This window comes from Procambarus clarkii, chromosome 15 (genome assembly GCF_040958095.1).
Source record: "Procambarus clarkii isolate CNS0578487 chromosome 15, FALCON_Pclarkii_2.0, whole genome shotgun sequence".
Lineage (NCBI taxonomy): Eukaryota > Metazoa > Arthropoda > Malacostraca > Decapoda > Cambaridae > Procambarus > Procambarus clarkii.
In genome coordinates this window covers 2,067,373-2,084,946 of record NC_091164.1, presented here as the reverse complement: position 1 = coordinate 2,084,946, position 17,574 = coordinate 2,067,373, and the positions used below count along the sequence as shown (strand labels likewise).

The following is a 17,574-nucleotide window of genomic DNA, read 5'->3' as shown; positions in this document are numbered from 1 at the left end:
CCAATAAGGTATTTGTAACTATATAGACATTTTGGCTTCTAGTCTGTGGATCTTCAAGCTTGCCGGCCACGTCTAGGTACTAAGCTGCTGCGTATTCTACTGTTTAAGGTTTATTCTTAAGCGGCTGAGCAGTCTAGAACCATACGGCTTTTCAACCTGTGTATAGAAACAGCAATTTTGATTGTTTTTATCAATGATTAATTTATGAGTTCAATTTCCAGTGGTTGTCAAAAGAGGAGGATGGAAGGGGGTGGAGGGGAGAGCGAGAGAGAGCGAGAGAGAGCGAGAGAGAGAGAGAAAGAGAGCGAGAGAGAGCGAGAGAGAGAGCGAGAGAGAGAGCGAGAGAGAGCGAGAGAGAGCGAGAGAGAGCGAGAGAGAGCGAGAGAGAGCGAGAGAGAGCGAGAGAGAGCGAGAGAGAGAGAGAGAGCGAGAGAGCGAGAGAGAGAGAGCGAGAGAGAGCGAGAGAGAGCGAGAGAGAGAGCGAGAGAGAGAGCGAGAGAGAGAGCGAGAGAGAGAGCGAGAGAGAGAGCGAGAGAGAGAGCGAGAGAGAGAGAGAGAGAGAGCGAGAGAGAGAGCGAGAGAGAGAGCGAGAGAGAGAGCGAGAGAGAGAGCGAGAGAGAGAGCGAGAGAGAGCGAGAGAGAGAGGAAGGAATCAGGAAGAGGAGGCGGAGGAAGAAAAATGTGCACCAGGGGCCGGAGTGTGTGATGAGAATGAAAATATCAAGAGGCATGTGAACTCAAGTCCTGAAGAATGTCGGGTGAGTTTGTGAGGAGTGGGACGTGTGCGTTAACTCTGTGTGTGTACTCACCTAGTTGTGCTTGCGGGGGTTGAGCTTTGGCTCTTTGGTCCCGCCTCTCAACCATCAATCAACAGATTGTGTGTGTGTGTGTGTGTGTGTGTGTGTGTGTGTGTGTAGGTAGTGTGTGTTTGGGGGAAGATAGAGTGGTGTGACAGTGTGAGGGGCACACACACGCGTGATGGTCATTACTACACGAGGAAGGCAGGGGGGGGGGGAGGGAATAGGAGGCCCAGGTGTCAACTTATCACAATAATACCACCACAGCTGAGGTGGGCCTGCCGACCCTGTGCCACCACGAGCCATCCTCCTGGAATAATTGTACTTCTAGTCACTCTTTGATCGAAAGTACCAACATGTAGTGATGGATTGTCACTACACTATCCCCGCCACCTCTCCCCCACCATCCCCGCCACATCTCCCCAACATCCCCCCAACATCCCCGCCACCTCTCCCCCACCTCTCCCCGCCACCTTCACTGGCCACCTCTCATCTAGACCATTTTCCTTGCCGACTTCACAAATTTGGGGGAGGTGTACTGGGAACTCCATAACATTACCGACAAACTTTTACGAATATATGATTTTTCTCGCTCTTGGCGTCTTTGTGAGGCCGGGAAGGAATTTGTGTGAGTTTTTGGTGCGGACAGATCTGTATTTTAAATACATTTTTACTAGTACTACTACTAATAATAACAATAATTATAATTTTATTATTAATATTACTGCTGTCATTTTATTGCATATTTCTATATAAAAAGTTAGGATTACACAAAGAGAATCATCGTAACGAAATGTTCTGACATTTTGATAATACAATGTGTTCGAGGTGCTGGCTTGCTATACACACTGCTTAACTGTCAAAGGAAGCACGTGAATGACCTCACTGAAAGGCACGCCCGCACGCCCGCACACACGCACGCACGAAACGCGCACACCCAGCAACTTCACGAACAAAAGGATACAGATTCAAGTTAAGGAAACAGAGGTGCCAAAAAAATATTAGAAAATGTTCTTTTGCAAACAGAGTGGTAGAGTTGGAACACACTAAGTGAGAATGTAGCTCTCATCCTGTAACTACACTTAGGTAATTACACACACAGCAAATAGCTACTATAACTAAGTCCAAGTAACTACAAAGAAATGCGAACGGGGAGATTAATAAACACTTTCTCTAGCGGTACAACAACGCGGTCATAAGATAGTCACAAACCGTTCGGATTCAGTCTTGGATCAAAACCGCGCACGAATCACAGTGGAGGAAATAGGCTCTCTGGACTGAAAGGACAACAAGGCGTATAAACTCATAATAGAATAATCTTAGTCTGTCTCTTATCCATCCTCTTGAAAAGTAACTTGAGTTGTCCCTCAAATGCCTCCCGGGGTCATCCGACCACGTGACCCACCGGCATCAAGAGAGCATAAAGGAAAGCACATAGTTAATACAGCATTAAATTTGAAGCAACCTAGATTCTCAAATATAAGGGCATTATTAACTCTCAAACGAAACTGGATAAGTATCTTTATTGGCCACCTGATCAACAGAGCTGTGATTCCTACCGTGATCATAAAAACCACCTCAACGTAACCTATTGCAAACTTTAAGGTAAACTTATATGTATTATCATTGTACTAAACGGCTAATAACACGAAAAGAGGGTCTCAGGAGCTAGCGTTCGACCTCTGCAAACACATCGAGGCGACTAAAAATACAAATACTGTATATACATCAGGATTCTGTTTGTAACTCATCTTGTATGTATGTACTTTTACCTGAATAAGCATTATTATTATTATTGGTTCGAAAGGCGGAGCTTTGGAGCTGACGCTCGAAATCTAGTCAGTGTTTAGGAGAAAATAAAGACATAATAAACACCCGGCAACAAGTCTCTAAAGAAACCAAGCTCTCTCGGTGACACAAACACCACAAGCTTAGTACCACCCTGGGAACCGCTCAAAATAAGAGGAGAATTCAATTTCCTTCTTTGAGGAGGCGGCGCGCCTCCCTGTCAAGCTGGTCACTGCCCCCTCCCCTTCCCCCCCTCTTCCTCCTCCATCACCTCTTTCCTGTTTTTCCTCTACATTTCTCTCTCTCTCTCTCTCTCTCTCTCTCTCTCTCTCTCTCTCTCTCTCTCTCTCTCTCTCTCTCTCAAACTCTCACAATCACCTTCACCCCACCCGCTCCCCCCCCTCGCCAAACATGCACGCGTGTGCGTATACGCACAAATCATCAAATCATCGGCGACATACGCCAAGATGGTGAACATGTGTATCCATCAGCAGCCTGACCTCTGAACTTGAGAGAAGTGAGCTATGCTAAAACTCTGAGCAGGCTCGAGCAAGGACCACAAACACGACATACAAGACCCTCTAAGAAGTATTCGTCACAGTGACCACTGTAGACTCAGGCTTACTACGGAAATCAGAAAGAGAAAATGTGCTGATAGTTTAAGCTGAAGAGTAATAGCTGCAGAAGCCGTTGTCGAGCTCTCTAGGTGGCCGACACGGGTGACAGGAAGAGTACCGACGAGCCATTATTGTTATTTTAGTTTGTCGGTCTCACAGCATGTTGTGATTATGCCAACCATGCTATTATGCTATTGTGAGAATGGTCCAGGACGGACCGAAACGTCGTCGTAGGGAGCCGGTCGGCCGAGCGGACAGCACGCTGGACTTGTAACCACCGATTATAATTATCAATAAATATATCTGGGCGCGTAACAACAAGGTTATTAGTGACGCATTAATACAAAATTTGTACAACTTTTGAGTTGGGTTTCCCATCTCTGATTTATCCCCCAACGGAATGAGACAAACCAAAATGAACAGTGTTCCAAAGCGACCAAGAGGCGCATGCCTAGAGCAAAGAACACTCTTAGTCTGTCTGTTATCCTTTTGGTGTGAAAAAGAGTCATCGTGAGCTACATTCAACTGTCTTCCGGGTCGTCTAAGCACAAGTGGAATAACACGACATCATTTACATAACCTAACTGCATAGTAGACAGCAGCAGATTGATTGTTAGGTCTTACAGCAAGTCAAGACCACATATACCACTAACTTCAATACACAAAAGTATCATATAAAATATAAGAATATTTTTATTGAGAGGGTAATGAGGCGATGGATTTCACCAGTGGAGGATATAAGGAGGCATACTGTGTCATACCGAACTATTAGTACAGTACGAGGCAGGCCCCAAGGACTAGAGCTCACACACCACAAACACAGGAGGTTACACAAACACAGGAGGTTACACAAAACACAGGTTGTACAAAATAAACACAAACCGAGAAACTTAAACGATAAATCACATTATACTTTGTGTTTCGTGACAACAGGTGATCTCAGACGAGGCGACGGGCCACCTTGTCGTACCACCGACAGCCTCCATCTTGGATGACAGATAAGACACGAGGACCACTCAAGGACTACAAAGGCCACTCGTATAATAAGAGAGTCACTTTTGCGTCAAGGAAACCGAGAGTGGGCCACACTAGCCTTCCTACACCATCTGGATTGAGAATGAACTGTCCTAATTGACACAAAGACAATTCTCGAACCACAAGAGCCCTTCTCGGGTAAAAGGAAACAGCCTGGACCACGAGGACTACATCTGGACGTCGAGGGCCACTCCTGGACCACGAGGGCCACTCCTGGACCACGAGGGCCACTCCTGGACCACGAGGGCCACACTTGAACCACGAGGACCACACCTGGATCACGAGGGCCACTCCTGGATCACGAGGGCCACACCTGGACCACGAGGGCCACACCTGGACCACGAGGGCCACACCTGGACCACGAGGGCAACACCTGGACCACGAGGGCCACTCCTGGACCACGAGGGCCACACCTGGACCACGAGGGCCAGCTCAGTAATGCTCACAGGACACCTACGCTTGCATTACTAAACATAATACTGACATCACATTTTATTTAGCCGATGGAAGACTGCCACAAGAGCAATACTCGGCATACCAAGCCTACAAAACGCAATCATTTTTCTTAATAAACACGGAAACCATATCACAATTTGGAGTTATCAAATATTAATACAAATTATAAAGAGAACCTGAATGAAAAGAATTTCAAAATAATGCTTGCAAAATGAATCTATCGAGAACTCTATGGCAATTTTGCAGATCTGGAAATTGCACACATGTCCGTAAATGCAAGTACACACACGAGTGCATACGCACACGACAGTGATGGAAGGCTTGACATCACAGGGACGTGTTGCTTCTGAGAAAACCCTGAGGCCGAGAGAGTTTGATCCCATCGCACTGCCTCGATACTGTCTCCAGGTTGTTTCATCCCGGCTCTCTGGACTAGAGACGAACGGAAGGTGTTTGAGGATTGGTTAGCAGCGTCTCAGTACCTGTCCACCCATCATTCTGATAGTGATAACAAATGACAAAAACGAGCTCTAGCTGTTGGGCTCACTGACCCGTGTCTTGGCATCTTTGTTTACAAATGCCAACTCGTACAATGAGTTAGTGTCTTAAGTATACCGAGATATATTTATGAACAAGTTACATAAGCAAAATGTTAAGCAGCTTTATTCTCTCTTGAGGGATTCTGCACCGAACAGTCACTAGCAACATAACTGTGGACAAAACTGAAACAGTTGGATATGGGCGATGAAAAACCAAACCAGTTCGAGTACCTGGTGCGAGGCCTAAGGCCTACACAAAACAATCAGACCGATACAATTAGAGCCATACGAGTATTGTCCTCGCAACACAGCCCCACAATCAGTCAAGCAACATCCTGAAGATTACACAATAACAATAATAATAATAATGAACAGATCCACAAGGACCGTGACGAGGATTCGAACCTGCGTCCGGCAGCACCCCAAACATATGCCTATTGACATAGCTCGGGTGCAGGGGGGAGTTGTGTAAAACCCTGGTTTGTGCCTCGGAGAGGCTACGGGATCCAGTAAGTTCAGTAGAACTTCGGTTTCAACTCTTTTTACCCTGTCGTAGCTCAGTCGATTAAGGCAGTGTCTGGGATGCTCCCGGACGCGGGTTCGAATCCTCGTCACGGCCCTTGTGGATTTGTTCATTTGATGCATCACGTTAGTGTGATCTCTGTGCGTAATAATAATAATAATAATATAGACTGACCTTCTGCTTCTCCGTCAGCTGGCGGATGTCGTCAGCGTCGCCCACCACCACAGTCTGCTGACGAGTCATCTGTTCCATCAGCGTTAACCAGTCACGAATCTGTAGTGAACAAATGAACAGGCAGTTAGACGCAAGAAGAGACAAGTTATAATGATGATGAACAATGATGGCTAGCCACGTCGACTTGTACAGGAAATAATCAACACTGGCTCCCTCCTTACCATGAGGTTACCTTGAGGTGTTCTCGGGGCTTAGCGTCCCCGCGGCCCGGTCGTCGACCAGGCCTCTTGGACAGTGAGAACATATCCTAGGCCACTTACTCTGTATTAGAGCCTCTGTACAGTATATCATTGATGTATAATTACAATTAACAAGTGTACAATGTTCTCATGTATAAGTTATAAATTATATTATTATTATTATTATTATTATTATTATTATTATTATTATTATATAATAAAACCAGATAAATTATTTAACCGTGAACTACGCAACAAATTTCCCCTCCACTACGAAAAAGATTACAGCCATAAGCAAACAACGAATATATCAACCAAAGAAAATATTATCACATGTAAAAAAAAAAAAAGTTAATTAAGAGAAAAATGCGCTGCTGAGAGAAATGGGGAAAATGTGGATTTCATTAAAACCCCGTAAGGAAGAGCGGAGAGAAAATGAGACAATTCCACTTTATTAGCTAGAAAAATAAGGAAAAGACGGCGGCGAAGACGGCGACGGAAAGGAAGAGAAAGAGAAGGAAGAGGAGGCTGTTGTTGTTGTTGTTTGAGATTTAGCTACTCAGAACGAAATGTCCATGTAGCACGGGCTATGGTGAGCCCGCAGTAAGAGGAGGCGGCAGTACTTGCCTATCAGTAACTAAAGGGTAGTGAGGTGTGACTCCTTATGCCCCGCCTACTAGCCTTGCTGAGCCTGTTGTATTATAATATAACTAACAGTTGTGATGGTGGAAGTGCCAGCACCGCTCCTGTGCCAGGTAAGTCCACTACGGGCTCACCATAGCCCGTGCTTCTTGCCCCGCTCCTGTGCCAGGTAAGTCCACTACGGGCTCACCATAGCCCGTGCTTCTTGCCCCGCTCCTGTGCCAGGTAAGTCCACTACGGGCTCACCATAGCCCGTGCTTCTTGCCCCGCTCCTGTGCCAGGTAAGTCCACTACGGGCTCACCATAGCCCGTGCTTCTTGCCCCGCTCCTGTGCCAGGTAAGTCCACTACGGGCTCACCATAGCCCGTGCTTCTTGCCCCGCTCCTGTGCCAGGTAAGTCCACTACGGGCTCACCATAGCCCGTGCTTCTTGCCCCGCTCCTGTGCCAGGTAAGTTACGGGCTCACCATATCCCGTGCTACTTGGAACTTGTTCTGAGTAGCTGAATCTATAACAACAACAATGGTGGAAGTGTCTGGTGATGGAGCAGGAGCGGGTGGAGTGATGGGCCACACTACTGGTAACAGGACGCTCCTCCCCCACCGTGTAAACTTGTGTGCTCGTGACCCGGGATAAGAAATATTTCTCACCGCTACGCGAAGAAAAGAACTTAAGCCATGACTCGAATTTTGTGGAGAACAATTTAACACAACATATTATCCTGTTAATCTAAAATTAAATGATAATTATTAACATCATTACTTTTATCATTAATAAATTTTTTATGGTTACTTTTTTATATATATATAAACTTCTCTCTTTGACAGCCTTGGACATGCGGGATACAAAGAATTTGAAGAGTCCTAACAGACATATTAATGGAAATTTTATTTTAAATTCTATACGACAGCCATTAAAAGATTGGGTGGAAGAATTTGCCCCTCAGTAAAGTGTCCTTCCCCACTGCACAATACACGCCAAAAATTGAATCAGCATATATAAATATCGTACAGAGAAATTATATATTTTGTTATCAAAATAGGTGAAGCCACCAGGCCGCAGACTCACACCAACCAACACAGAATTACAAAGCCATTTGTGTATCACGATGCTTGTATTTGTTACTTTTATTTAAATGATCAAAATGTTTATTTAAATGATCAAAATGTTTATTTAAATGATCAAAATATACTCATTTTACAATATTTCCTGTTTGTAAAACTTGTTTCGTGTTTGTGAATGTCAAAAAAACGTGAATATCCACAAACACTTAAGCGAGGAGCCCGACACGTCAGCAATACTTCTCCTTTGCTGCCATCAAGTTGAGAAGACGATGAGACACATTCGTGGCGCGTTCCAGGAGTCAAGTTTACCACCATTCATGAGAGAAATGGTTTAAGTGGTCGTCACTCGTCAGACTTCTTCAAGACAACTTGGCGAAAATGTAGTAACTCGAGATAAGATAAGACGCTGGCAGCAGCACTGGTCACCACCGTCGCCCCTAAACCCTGGTGCCAAGTCCATAAAATCCTTTGTTCAAATTCCAGCTAATGAGAAGACATATAGGATCACATATATTTTGACAGTACCTGCGTTATAGTGACCTTTGACCTAGTGAGCCTCCCCCCCCCCCCGCAAACACCAGCTCAACTACCGTCACGAAGCTTGTCACTCAAGCTGATAAGCCACAATCAACTCTATGATAGCCCCTGACCTACACAAGTCATGTTCACCCTTTTATTATGTATACCAAAGCAACAAAATTGAAGACAAAATTATATATATAGATTCTCAGGTTAATAAAAGCAACTCGAGGCCATCTACTGGACCGACTGAGAGGTGTAACCCATGAGCAGGAGGGCCAGAGAGCACTGCTGGAAGGTATGGTAGACGGGCACTGCTGGAAGGTATGGTAGACGGGCACTGCTGGAAGGTATGGTAGACGGGAAAGACTGAAAAATTACTAAATTAGGCTGAGGAGAGCCTAAGGGAAAGACTGAGAAGGACAGAAGGCTAAACTCAAAGGAAGCAATGCGAAATAGTGAGAACAAAATCTGCGAAGTGGGTGAATGTGTTGTGTGAAGAGCGGGGGAATGTGTGGGGTGTGTGTGTGTGGGGTGTGTGTGGGGTGTGTGGGGGTGGGTGTGTGGGGGGTGTGTGTGTGGGGGTGTGTGTGGGGGTGTGTGTGGGGATGTGTAGTTGTGGAGGTGGGAAGCAGGCGACCGCAGAGGCTCGTCTGCCAGTAATGATCCTACAATGTTTACCTCCAGCTCGTTATAACCTCTCTCTCCTACCACCTGGGTGTTTAACACTGCAAGATAACAAGCAGCTCATTGTAGGTGCGCCCACTCGCCTCCTGTTTGTGTTTTATATATACACACACAACAAGACTTGAGTGAAAACTGCACAGTGGCAAAGTCAAAGTCTTGTACGCACATTGTCGGCCTGTTTGATCGTCAGTCACCCAGTCAGAAAGTCGGCATTAGCACAGCACAAGGGGGGGGGGGGGTACAGCACAAGATGGGCGGGGTACAGCACAAGATGGGCGGGGTACAGCACAAGGTGGGCGGGGTACAGCACAAGGGGGGAGGGGTACAGCACAAGGTGGACGGGGTACAGCACAAGGTGGGCGGGGTACAGCACAAGGGGGGGGGTACAGCACAAGGTGGACGGGGTACAGCACAAGGTGGGCGGGGTTCAGGACACAGCGGTGCACTCCGAGGGCAGGGGTACTGACGCATCCCCTTTGAAAGCTGTTCACATTAGCATACTCTCCGGTGGGCGCCTTCAATAATCCGGTGCTGAGCCCTCCACATTACCATGCCTTACGCGGCAAGAGGAAGACTATCCCCCCTTGCCACCCTAGTAATGTCAGTTCTTAGCCCTGATGGCAGAGGAGGTCGTCGTCTTAGCCCTGATGGCAGAGGAGGTCGTCGTCTTAACCCTGATGGCAGAGGAGGAGGTCGTCTTAACCCTGGCGGGAGAGTAGGACTTCATAGTAATGATTACAGACTTGTCTATAATCTTGCACTGTTCGATGGATCTGGCTTCCGCCGCCCACTGGGTAGGTCTGGGGTCCAGTGCCGCCCACTGGATGGGTCTGAGGAACACTGCCGCCCACTGAATAGGTCTAGGTCCCACCATCGCCCACTGGATGGGTCCTCTGCCACCCACCCACTGCCGTGCATTTAGTGTGAGGACAGATTGTACATGCCAGGCAAATAGAAGTTGCATGTAACTAGTTCACAAATGATAATTTTTTAGGATAAAGATTTTCGGGTCCTGTACCTGTGTGTGTGTGTGTGTGTGTGTGTGTGTGTGTGTGTGTGTGTGTGTGTGTGTGTGTGTGTGTTAATATTATATTATTTGTTAACGCGGAGTATCCACGGTAACGACAAACATAAAGAGAACTATGAGGAGTGACTTAACTACATGTCACTGCTAGTTCCCTGGAAATCATTAACGAAGGGTCTGAGTTTTCTCCATAAAATAAATATAAATATTTTACCTGTTGACGATTGAGCAAATCAAAAATATTCATAAATAGTTATTCACAACTATGTTCATTAATAGTTGTATATTTATAATTGAGTTATACTACACATAATTTCAGTAAATAATGAAAATGGTCAAAATAATAGAACTTCGCGAACTATAATGTAAATAAGATGTCATAACACAATTGCGATCCCTCTTCGATAGTTATTATAACAAATAAACACGCATCAAAAATCATATTCAAACACAGTCACATCTACAACTGTGAACTGTATCTACTTGTTTTACTGTACTACCCCGCTCTGCCAGCTTTAGTGTCCACACACAGGCCATTTCCTCCTCCCCAAATACAATTTTACGTCAAAATTGCAAATAATTCCAAACTGTTCATCAAGGACGCTCACGTTACACCAACCAGCACCCGCAAAAATATCCAATATTACTCGATAGCTTCAAAATTCGATACTCCAAGCCGTCAAACTGAAAAAAAGTGCCAGTCGCCTCCAAGCACAACGCAATACTCGCGAAGTTCAACGTTCAGTACCGAATTAGATAATTACATGATAATCGATAGCGCTGTTGCACAGACGGGTTAGATAATATCGGATCTTCCTGCCCCCACACATACGTGATATCCCAACAAGGAGGCGAGCACATCCTACTGACGCCTACTGACGCTGCGGCTGGTTCCTCTCATTTTCTCTATCATTACAATAATTCGCTTCTCTCATATATTTGTGTCTTTGCTATATTTCTGTTGATCTTCAATGCAATGTTTATATTTCGCGGGTAAGCGTGTAAATGTCGCTCACAGGAGCGTGATATTCAAGCCTTATGATGAGAGGACGCCGGAACTCCCTAGACACACGCACTACCCACTGGACCATGATGGGCGTGAAAGTATCTAGACCAAAACTACTGCTTGATTTATATAGAGTCTTGAAGGCATCATTCGATACCACAATCCATGTTATATCCGGTACATATATTATGGACAAGTGTCTGAATAACAAATATTAGTTTAGAGAATTTATTATACATTGTGCGGATCACTGAACATTATATATATTATGTAGAGAAAAAGGAAGTAACAGTTATCGAGAATAAACTGCAAACACAACTTGAAATACAAGAGGTCGGCAGCGGTGTAAGTCATATAGTAGAGTCTTTATAAATACCACACTAGTTTGAAATCAGTTTCTCCTTTACCCTCACAACAAGCTTCCCTTCAGCCACCACAAGCTACCCATCACCCAGCACAACCTTCCCTCCTCTTCCCTCCGTAAGGCCACTAACAGGTTCTCTCCCATGTGCGAAATTCCTTGGTTTGTAGACAGTCACTTTGTTTATTCCAAGCACGCGGCATTCTTGTCTGGTTATCCAAGGGCCTCGTGCAGCCCACAGGCGCGTATCCTATTATCCAGGTGTGTGTGGGGGGTGCACAGTTCATAGGCATGTACCTAGCCAAGGTGTTCTCTTGTGCATTCAAACTATAGCGTTTAGCAAACAACATATATCGGGAATTAAAGGTGTGATTCCACCGTGGGGGCTGTGGTGAAGTACAGCTTGGAAAACCCAGTTCCGCAGGGCGAGGGAGCTCTGTACAGAGTGATGCTCAGAGAGCTCTATACCAGTTATTCTTCGTTGAGCTCTATAGAGAGCTGCACAAAGTGGTGGATTGATTTAAGGCGTGGCTCGGGGAGTATCCAGTAAGTTGACTCGAATTTTCATCGTGGCTTCTACTGATTAGAAGCGATCACCTATAGAGTACTCTTCAGTGAGCTCTATACAGAGAGCAGTTCAGAGTTCTATACCAAACTCTGTTCAGAGAACTCCCGTCACAAATAAAAAAATCAGTGGTGGTGGAATACAAACTCTGCTCTGAGTTTGCCTTCCACACCCGCTGCCGTGAGCCATCTTTATAAAGCTCGTTAAAAATCACATTGTATTCCACAGCCGCCGCTAAGTAATCCAATAATTCTATATTATTACGGTTGGGTTTTACGGAAGAACAGTGGAGGGAGTGAGCGAGCTACAGCGACACTAGCTCAGGCCTCGACCACTGTCCTGAGCTACAGCGACACTAGCTCAGGCCTCGACCACTGTCCTGAGCTACAGCGACACTAGCTCAGGCCTCGACCACTGTCCTGAGCTACAGCGACACTAGCTCAGGCCTCGACCACTGTCCTGAGCTACAGCGACACTAGCTCAGGCCTCGACCACTGTCCTGAGCTACAGCGACACTAGCTCAGGCCTCGACCACTGTCCTGAGCTACAGCGACACTAGCTCAGGCCTCGACCACTGTCCTGAGCTACAGCGACACTAGCTCAGGCCTCGACCACTGTCCTGAGCTACAGCGCCACTAGCTCAGGCCTCGACCACTGTCCTGAGCCACAGCGACACTAGCTCAGGCCTCGACCACTGTCCTGAGCTACAGCGCCACTAGCTCAGGCCTCGACCACTGTCCTGAGCTACAGCGCCACTAGCTCAGGCCTCGACCACTGTCCTGAGCTACAGCGACACTAGCTCAGGCCTCGACCACTGTCCTGAGCTACAGCGCCACTAGCTCAGGCCTCGACCACTGTCCTGAGCCACAGCGACACTAGCTCAGGCCTCGACCACTGTCCTGAGCTACAGCGCCACTAGCTCAGGCCTCGACCACTGTCCTGAGCTACAGCGCCACTAGCTCAGGCCTCGACCACTGTCCTGAGCTACAGCGCCACTAGCTCAGGCCTCGACCACTGTCCTGAGCTACAGCGCCACTAGCTCAGGCCTCGACCACTGTCCTGAGCTACAGCGCCACTAGCTCAGGCCTCGACCACTGTCCTGAGCTACAGCGCCACTAGCTCAGGCCTCGACCACTGTCCTGAGCTACAGCGACACTAGCTCAGGCCTCGACCACTGTCCTGAGCTACAGCGACACTAGCTCAGGCCTCGACCACTGTCCTGAGCCACAGCGACACTAGCTCAGGCCTCGACCACTGTCCTGAGCCACAGCGACACTAGCTCAGGCCTCGACCACTGTCCTGAGCTACAGCGACACTAGCTCAGGCCTCGACCACTGTCCTGAGCTACAGCGACACTAGCTCAGGCCTCGACCACTGTCCTGAGCTACAGCGACACTAGCTCAGGCCTCGACCACTATCCTTCCTCTGCGCATCAAAAATCGCCAAAGTGTTTTCAGGCATTTCGTTCACACAGACGAAGAGGGGATGGGGGTAGTGGAAGCAGGAACCACCACATCCTGTGAGAAATACAAGTCTCCCTGGCCAGGCCTCTTGGTTGATGGTCTGGTCAACAAGACTGGTAGACGTATGAGTTTACAGCCTGGTTGATCAGGTACCCTTTGGAGGTGTTTATCAAGTTAGCTTTTGAAGACGGTCAGAGATTGGATAGTTATGCCCCTTATGTACAAAGGACTTTTTTTTTTTTTTTGGGGGGGGGGGGAAGTAAAGAGGAAAGAGAGGCATAGGTGAAGGGAAGTATAGAAGTGGGAAATACAGTGAGGTATGAAAGCAGGCGGGCTGTCCGCCTTGCTGACAACAGAGGACTAGAGTGCACAACAGCCATAAACTGTTAACCTCGCTGAGTTTCCAGACACACCCAAGTGTAGTTAGTTCCCCATGTTATTAAAATAATAATAATAATAAATAATAATATTCACTTTATGAATTCACTTTACGATTTGGTATGAGGGCGCGAATGTCACGGCAGAGAAGCTCCTTTCCGTCTAGTCTTATGGTCTCGCACTCGGGGGAAAGGTCGTTACATTAACACGGGCACCCGTTTCTGTCCTGCCAGGGAATTGAACCCGGGTCCCTCGATTGATAGTCGAGGACGTAGACCACTGTGCCACGGGCTTCTTTAGTACTTAATTTCCAATAAACAACGACTGGACGACAACACTCGCTGGCGACACATTAAATTTTGTGTGACTATTAAGCTCTGAAGTCGCACTGAAATTTGAAGAATTATTAATTTCGAAATTCCACAAATATTTATATGCAAAGCGTAACTGCCTGGAAAACTACAGCCAACATTGAAGCCTTATTGCCTAACCGCTAATATTTATAATAAAAGTGACCTCTGGAACCGTCCAAAAGCTCTGCATCCCAAGGATCTCACTCGCCTTGTGATTTGACCTGTTACTGATATCCAGAGTTAATTCCTCTTGTGGAAACCTGCAACCAGATTCATAAAGCAGTTACGCAAGTACTTACGAACGTGTACATCTTTTCTCAATCTTTGACGGCGTTGGTTACATCTATTAAACAGTCAACTGTTGTTATTGTCATAAAAGCTTCCTGGTGCTTCGGAGCTCACGAACTTTGTAATAATTGTAAACAAAGCCGCCAAATATTGAGAAAAGATGCACAGGTTCGTAACTACTTCGTGAATCTGGTCCCTGGTTGGTGTGTTTACTAGTTTACTAGTTGTGTTTTTGCGGGGGTTGAGCTTTGCTCTTTCGGCCCGCCTCTCGACTGTCAATCAACTGTTTACTAACTAACTACTAACTTACTAACTACTTTTTTTTTCCCCCCACACCACACACACACACACACACACACACACACCCCAGGAAGCAGCCCGTGACAGCTGACTAACTCCCAGGTACCTATTTACTGCTAGGTAACAGGGGCACTTAGGGTGAAAGAAACTTTGCCCATTTGTTTCTGCCTCGTGCGGGAATCGAACCCGCGCCACAGAATTACGAGTCCTGCGCGCTATCCACCAGGCTACGAGGCCCCCTGGTGTGTCTATTTGTATAAGTTCTTCAGGTGCAAATAACCTTCCTAACATGAATCCCGCCATAAACCCATACAACTCCCTAAGATCTCAAGCCCTGTACATCCTTGTATCTCTACGAGCCTAAGTCCATGCCGACTCCTGCAGTCCTACACCTCCCTGGATCTCCAACTTATGCAAGCCCCTAAGTTCTGCAGCCAAAAACATATCCGTGGAATCGAGAAACCTTATGCGGCCCACTAAGTTCAACAGCCCAAAATATCCCTGGATCTCCGCGAACTTTCCGAGTTCTCCCCGATCTACAACCTCACAAACATCTCAACCTCCCACTTGCCTTCAGAACCTGCCTAAAATTCTAAAGCTCCATAGCCATCAAACCCACAAACCACCCAAGAGCCCACTAGCCTTCGCATCCCTAAAACCTTTAAAGCCTCACTAAGCTTTCCCGTGTCCGGATGAAAACGGAGACGAGCAAAGGAGGAAGGAAAAGAGAGAAGAGAACGGGGAGAAGAAGTGTGCAGGGGCAATAGCCAAATAATCGCAGACAGGTGGGAAGGTGAGAGAGAGAGAGAGAGAGAGAGAGAGAGAGAGAGAGAGAGAGAGAGAGAGAGAGAGAGAGAGAGAGAGAGAGAGAGAGAGAGAGAGGGAGAGGGAGGGAGGGAGAGGAAGGGGTCATGACCAATGGCAAGCTCCCCTCTCTCCAACCCTCCTGTTGATGCGTAAATTCTCCAGGCTCCCCCAAACGATCAAGGTAGACTGTCCAAGCCAGAATTTACCTCCTACGCCACAGTTCACTGGTCGATCAGCTGTGCACACTACTCGAGGTGTAGCACCACCATTTTACGAACGAATCCAAACTACAATTTATACTTTTGTTTGGGTGTACTGAAGGGGAGAGTTCAGCACGCTATACATTCCCAAAATATGTATGTTTATATATGTAGACACACACACACACACACACACACACACACACACACACACACACACACACACACACACACACACACACACACACACACACACACACACACACACACACACACACGACCAGGAATACCGCGAACCAGTGAAGACGCGGACGACAGACGTGAGACAACTGACGGAGGAACTGGTGGACGAGGTGGGACGGGGCTTTGACGATCCTTATCCTGCGCGGTCCTCACTCAGCCCTGGCAGCTGGCTCTCTGGTGAGGTGCCGACTATGGCTCTTATAGTTAACCGGATGCAACCCCTTTCCTCCTATCTATGAATTTAATCTATTTGAAAACTGTACATATTAATCTTAAAGTTATTGATAATATTACTATTATATTATTATCAATAATAAAAATATAAATTTTATCGACTGAGACACTATTATGATTAGCATTATTATTAATTATTTATATATTATTACTTTAGACGAGCCTGTTAGAAGCACATTTACTCAACGAAGAAGCTAAAATTTTATTTATCACCTGCTTGTGTATCCCAACATATATTTTCCTGCATATGTATAAATGCCAGTTTACCCCAGATTGCGACGAAGACTGACGAAGCATGCAAGAAGAGAAGCAGTCGAAAGAAGGAAGACAGAAGAGGCCTGAGGACGGAAGAATGAAGGACCATGTCCAAGAATAACCACCCAGAAATTAACACAGCCATCAAGACAGACCTCACCTACAGCTCTTAGGACCCACCGCCACTATACCCTCCAAGACAGCACACCATCAAGCCAACACCGACAAGACTGAGTCTCTCCTCCTCCTCCTCGCCCTCAGCTAGCCACCAAGCCTTCCCTGCCACCGTGCAGCTTGTTGCAGTTGAAGAGAGAAGAATACAACATCAATACAATAATACAATACTTGAAGAACATGACTACTTCAATCCACAGTGGATAGGACACTGATCATTCTACCCCAGGAGGCCTGGTCGACGACCGGGCCGCAGGGACGCTAAGCCCCGGAAGCACCTCAAGGTAACCTCAAGGTAAGGTAACACCTCTCGCCGCCGTCCTCTTCCTGTTTCTAGAGATTTCAGCCTAACCCTCAAGTTCCTTCAGTCCCCAGGCTTGCCAAACCCTTTGGTTCTGAAAGCCTGAAGACCAAACTGCATAGACCTATTCCAACCAATACATGTCCACAGCCCGGGTGAACCCTATCCCGCTAACCAGAGCCTGCGTGGAGGAAATCCACTAATATAACCATACTTCTGTATTATTCCCTCTAATATACCTATCAATAGCATTATAAAAACGTATATCAAGAAAATTAAGTGTTTGGAATACGCTCAAAATATAACAGTAACAAGTTGTCCATTGAGGGGAGTCAACACTCCGTGGTGTAGTGGTAAGACACTCGCCTGGCGTTCCGCGAGCGCTATGTCATGGGTTCGTATCCTGGCCGGGGAGGATTTACTGGGCGCAATTCCTTAACTGTAGCCTCTGTTTAACGCAACAGTAAAATGTGTACTTGGATGAAAAAACGATTCTTCGCGGCAGGGGATCGTATTCCAGGGACCTGCCCGAAACGCTACGCG

General features: G+C 46.7%; 1 protein-coding gene across 1 annotated transcript in view; it reads right to left on the bottom strand.

Moving 5' to 3' along the window:
• LOC123759134 (dystrophin) overlaps positions 1 to 17,574 on the bottom strand; it is a 379,967-nt gene that overhangs the window by 173,457 nt on the left and 188,936 nt on the right. The window contains 1 exon segment of the mRNA XM_069324819.1: positions 5,930 to 6,028. Within this exon segment, the coding sequence (XP_069180920.1) occupies positions 5,930 to 6,028 (99 nt within the window).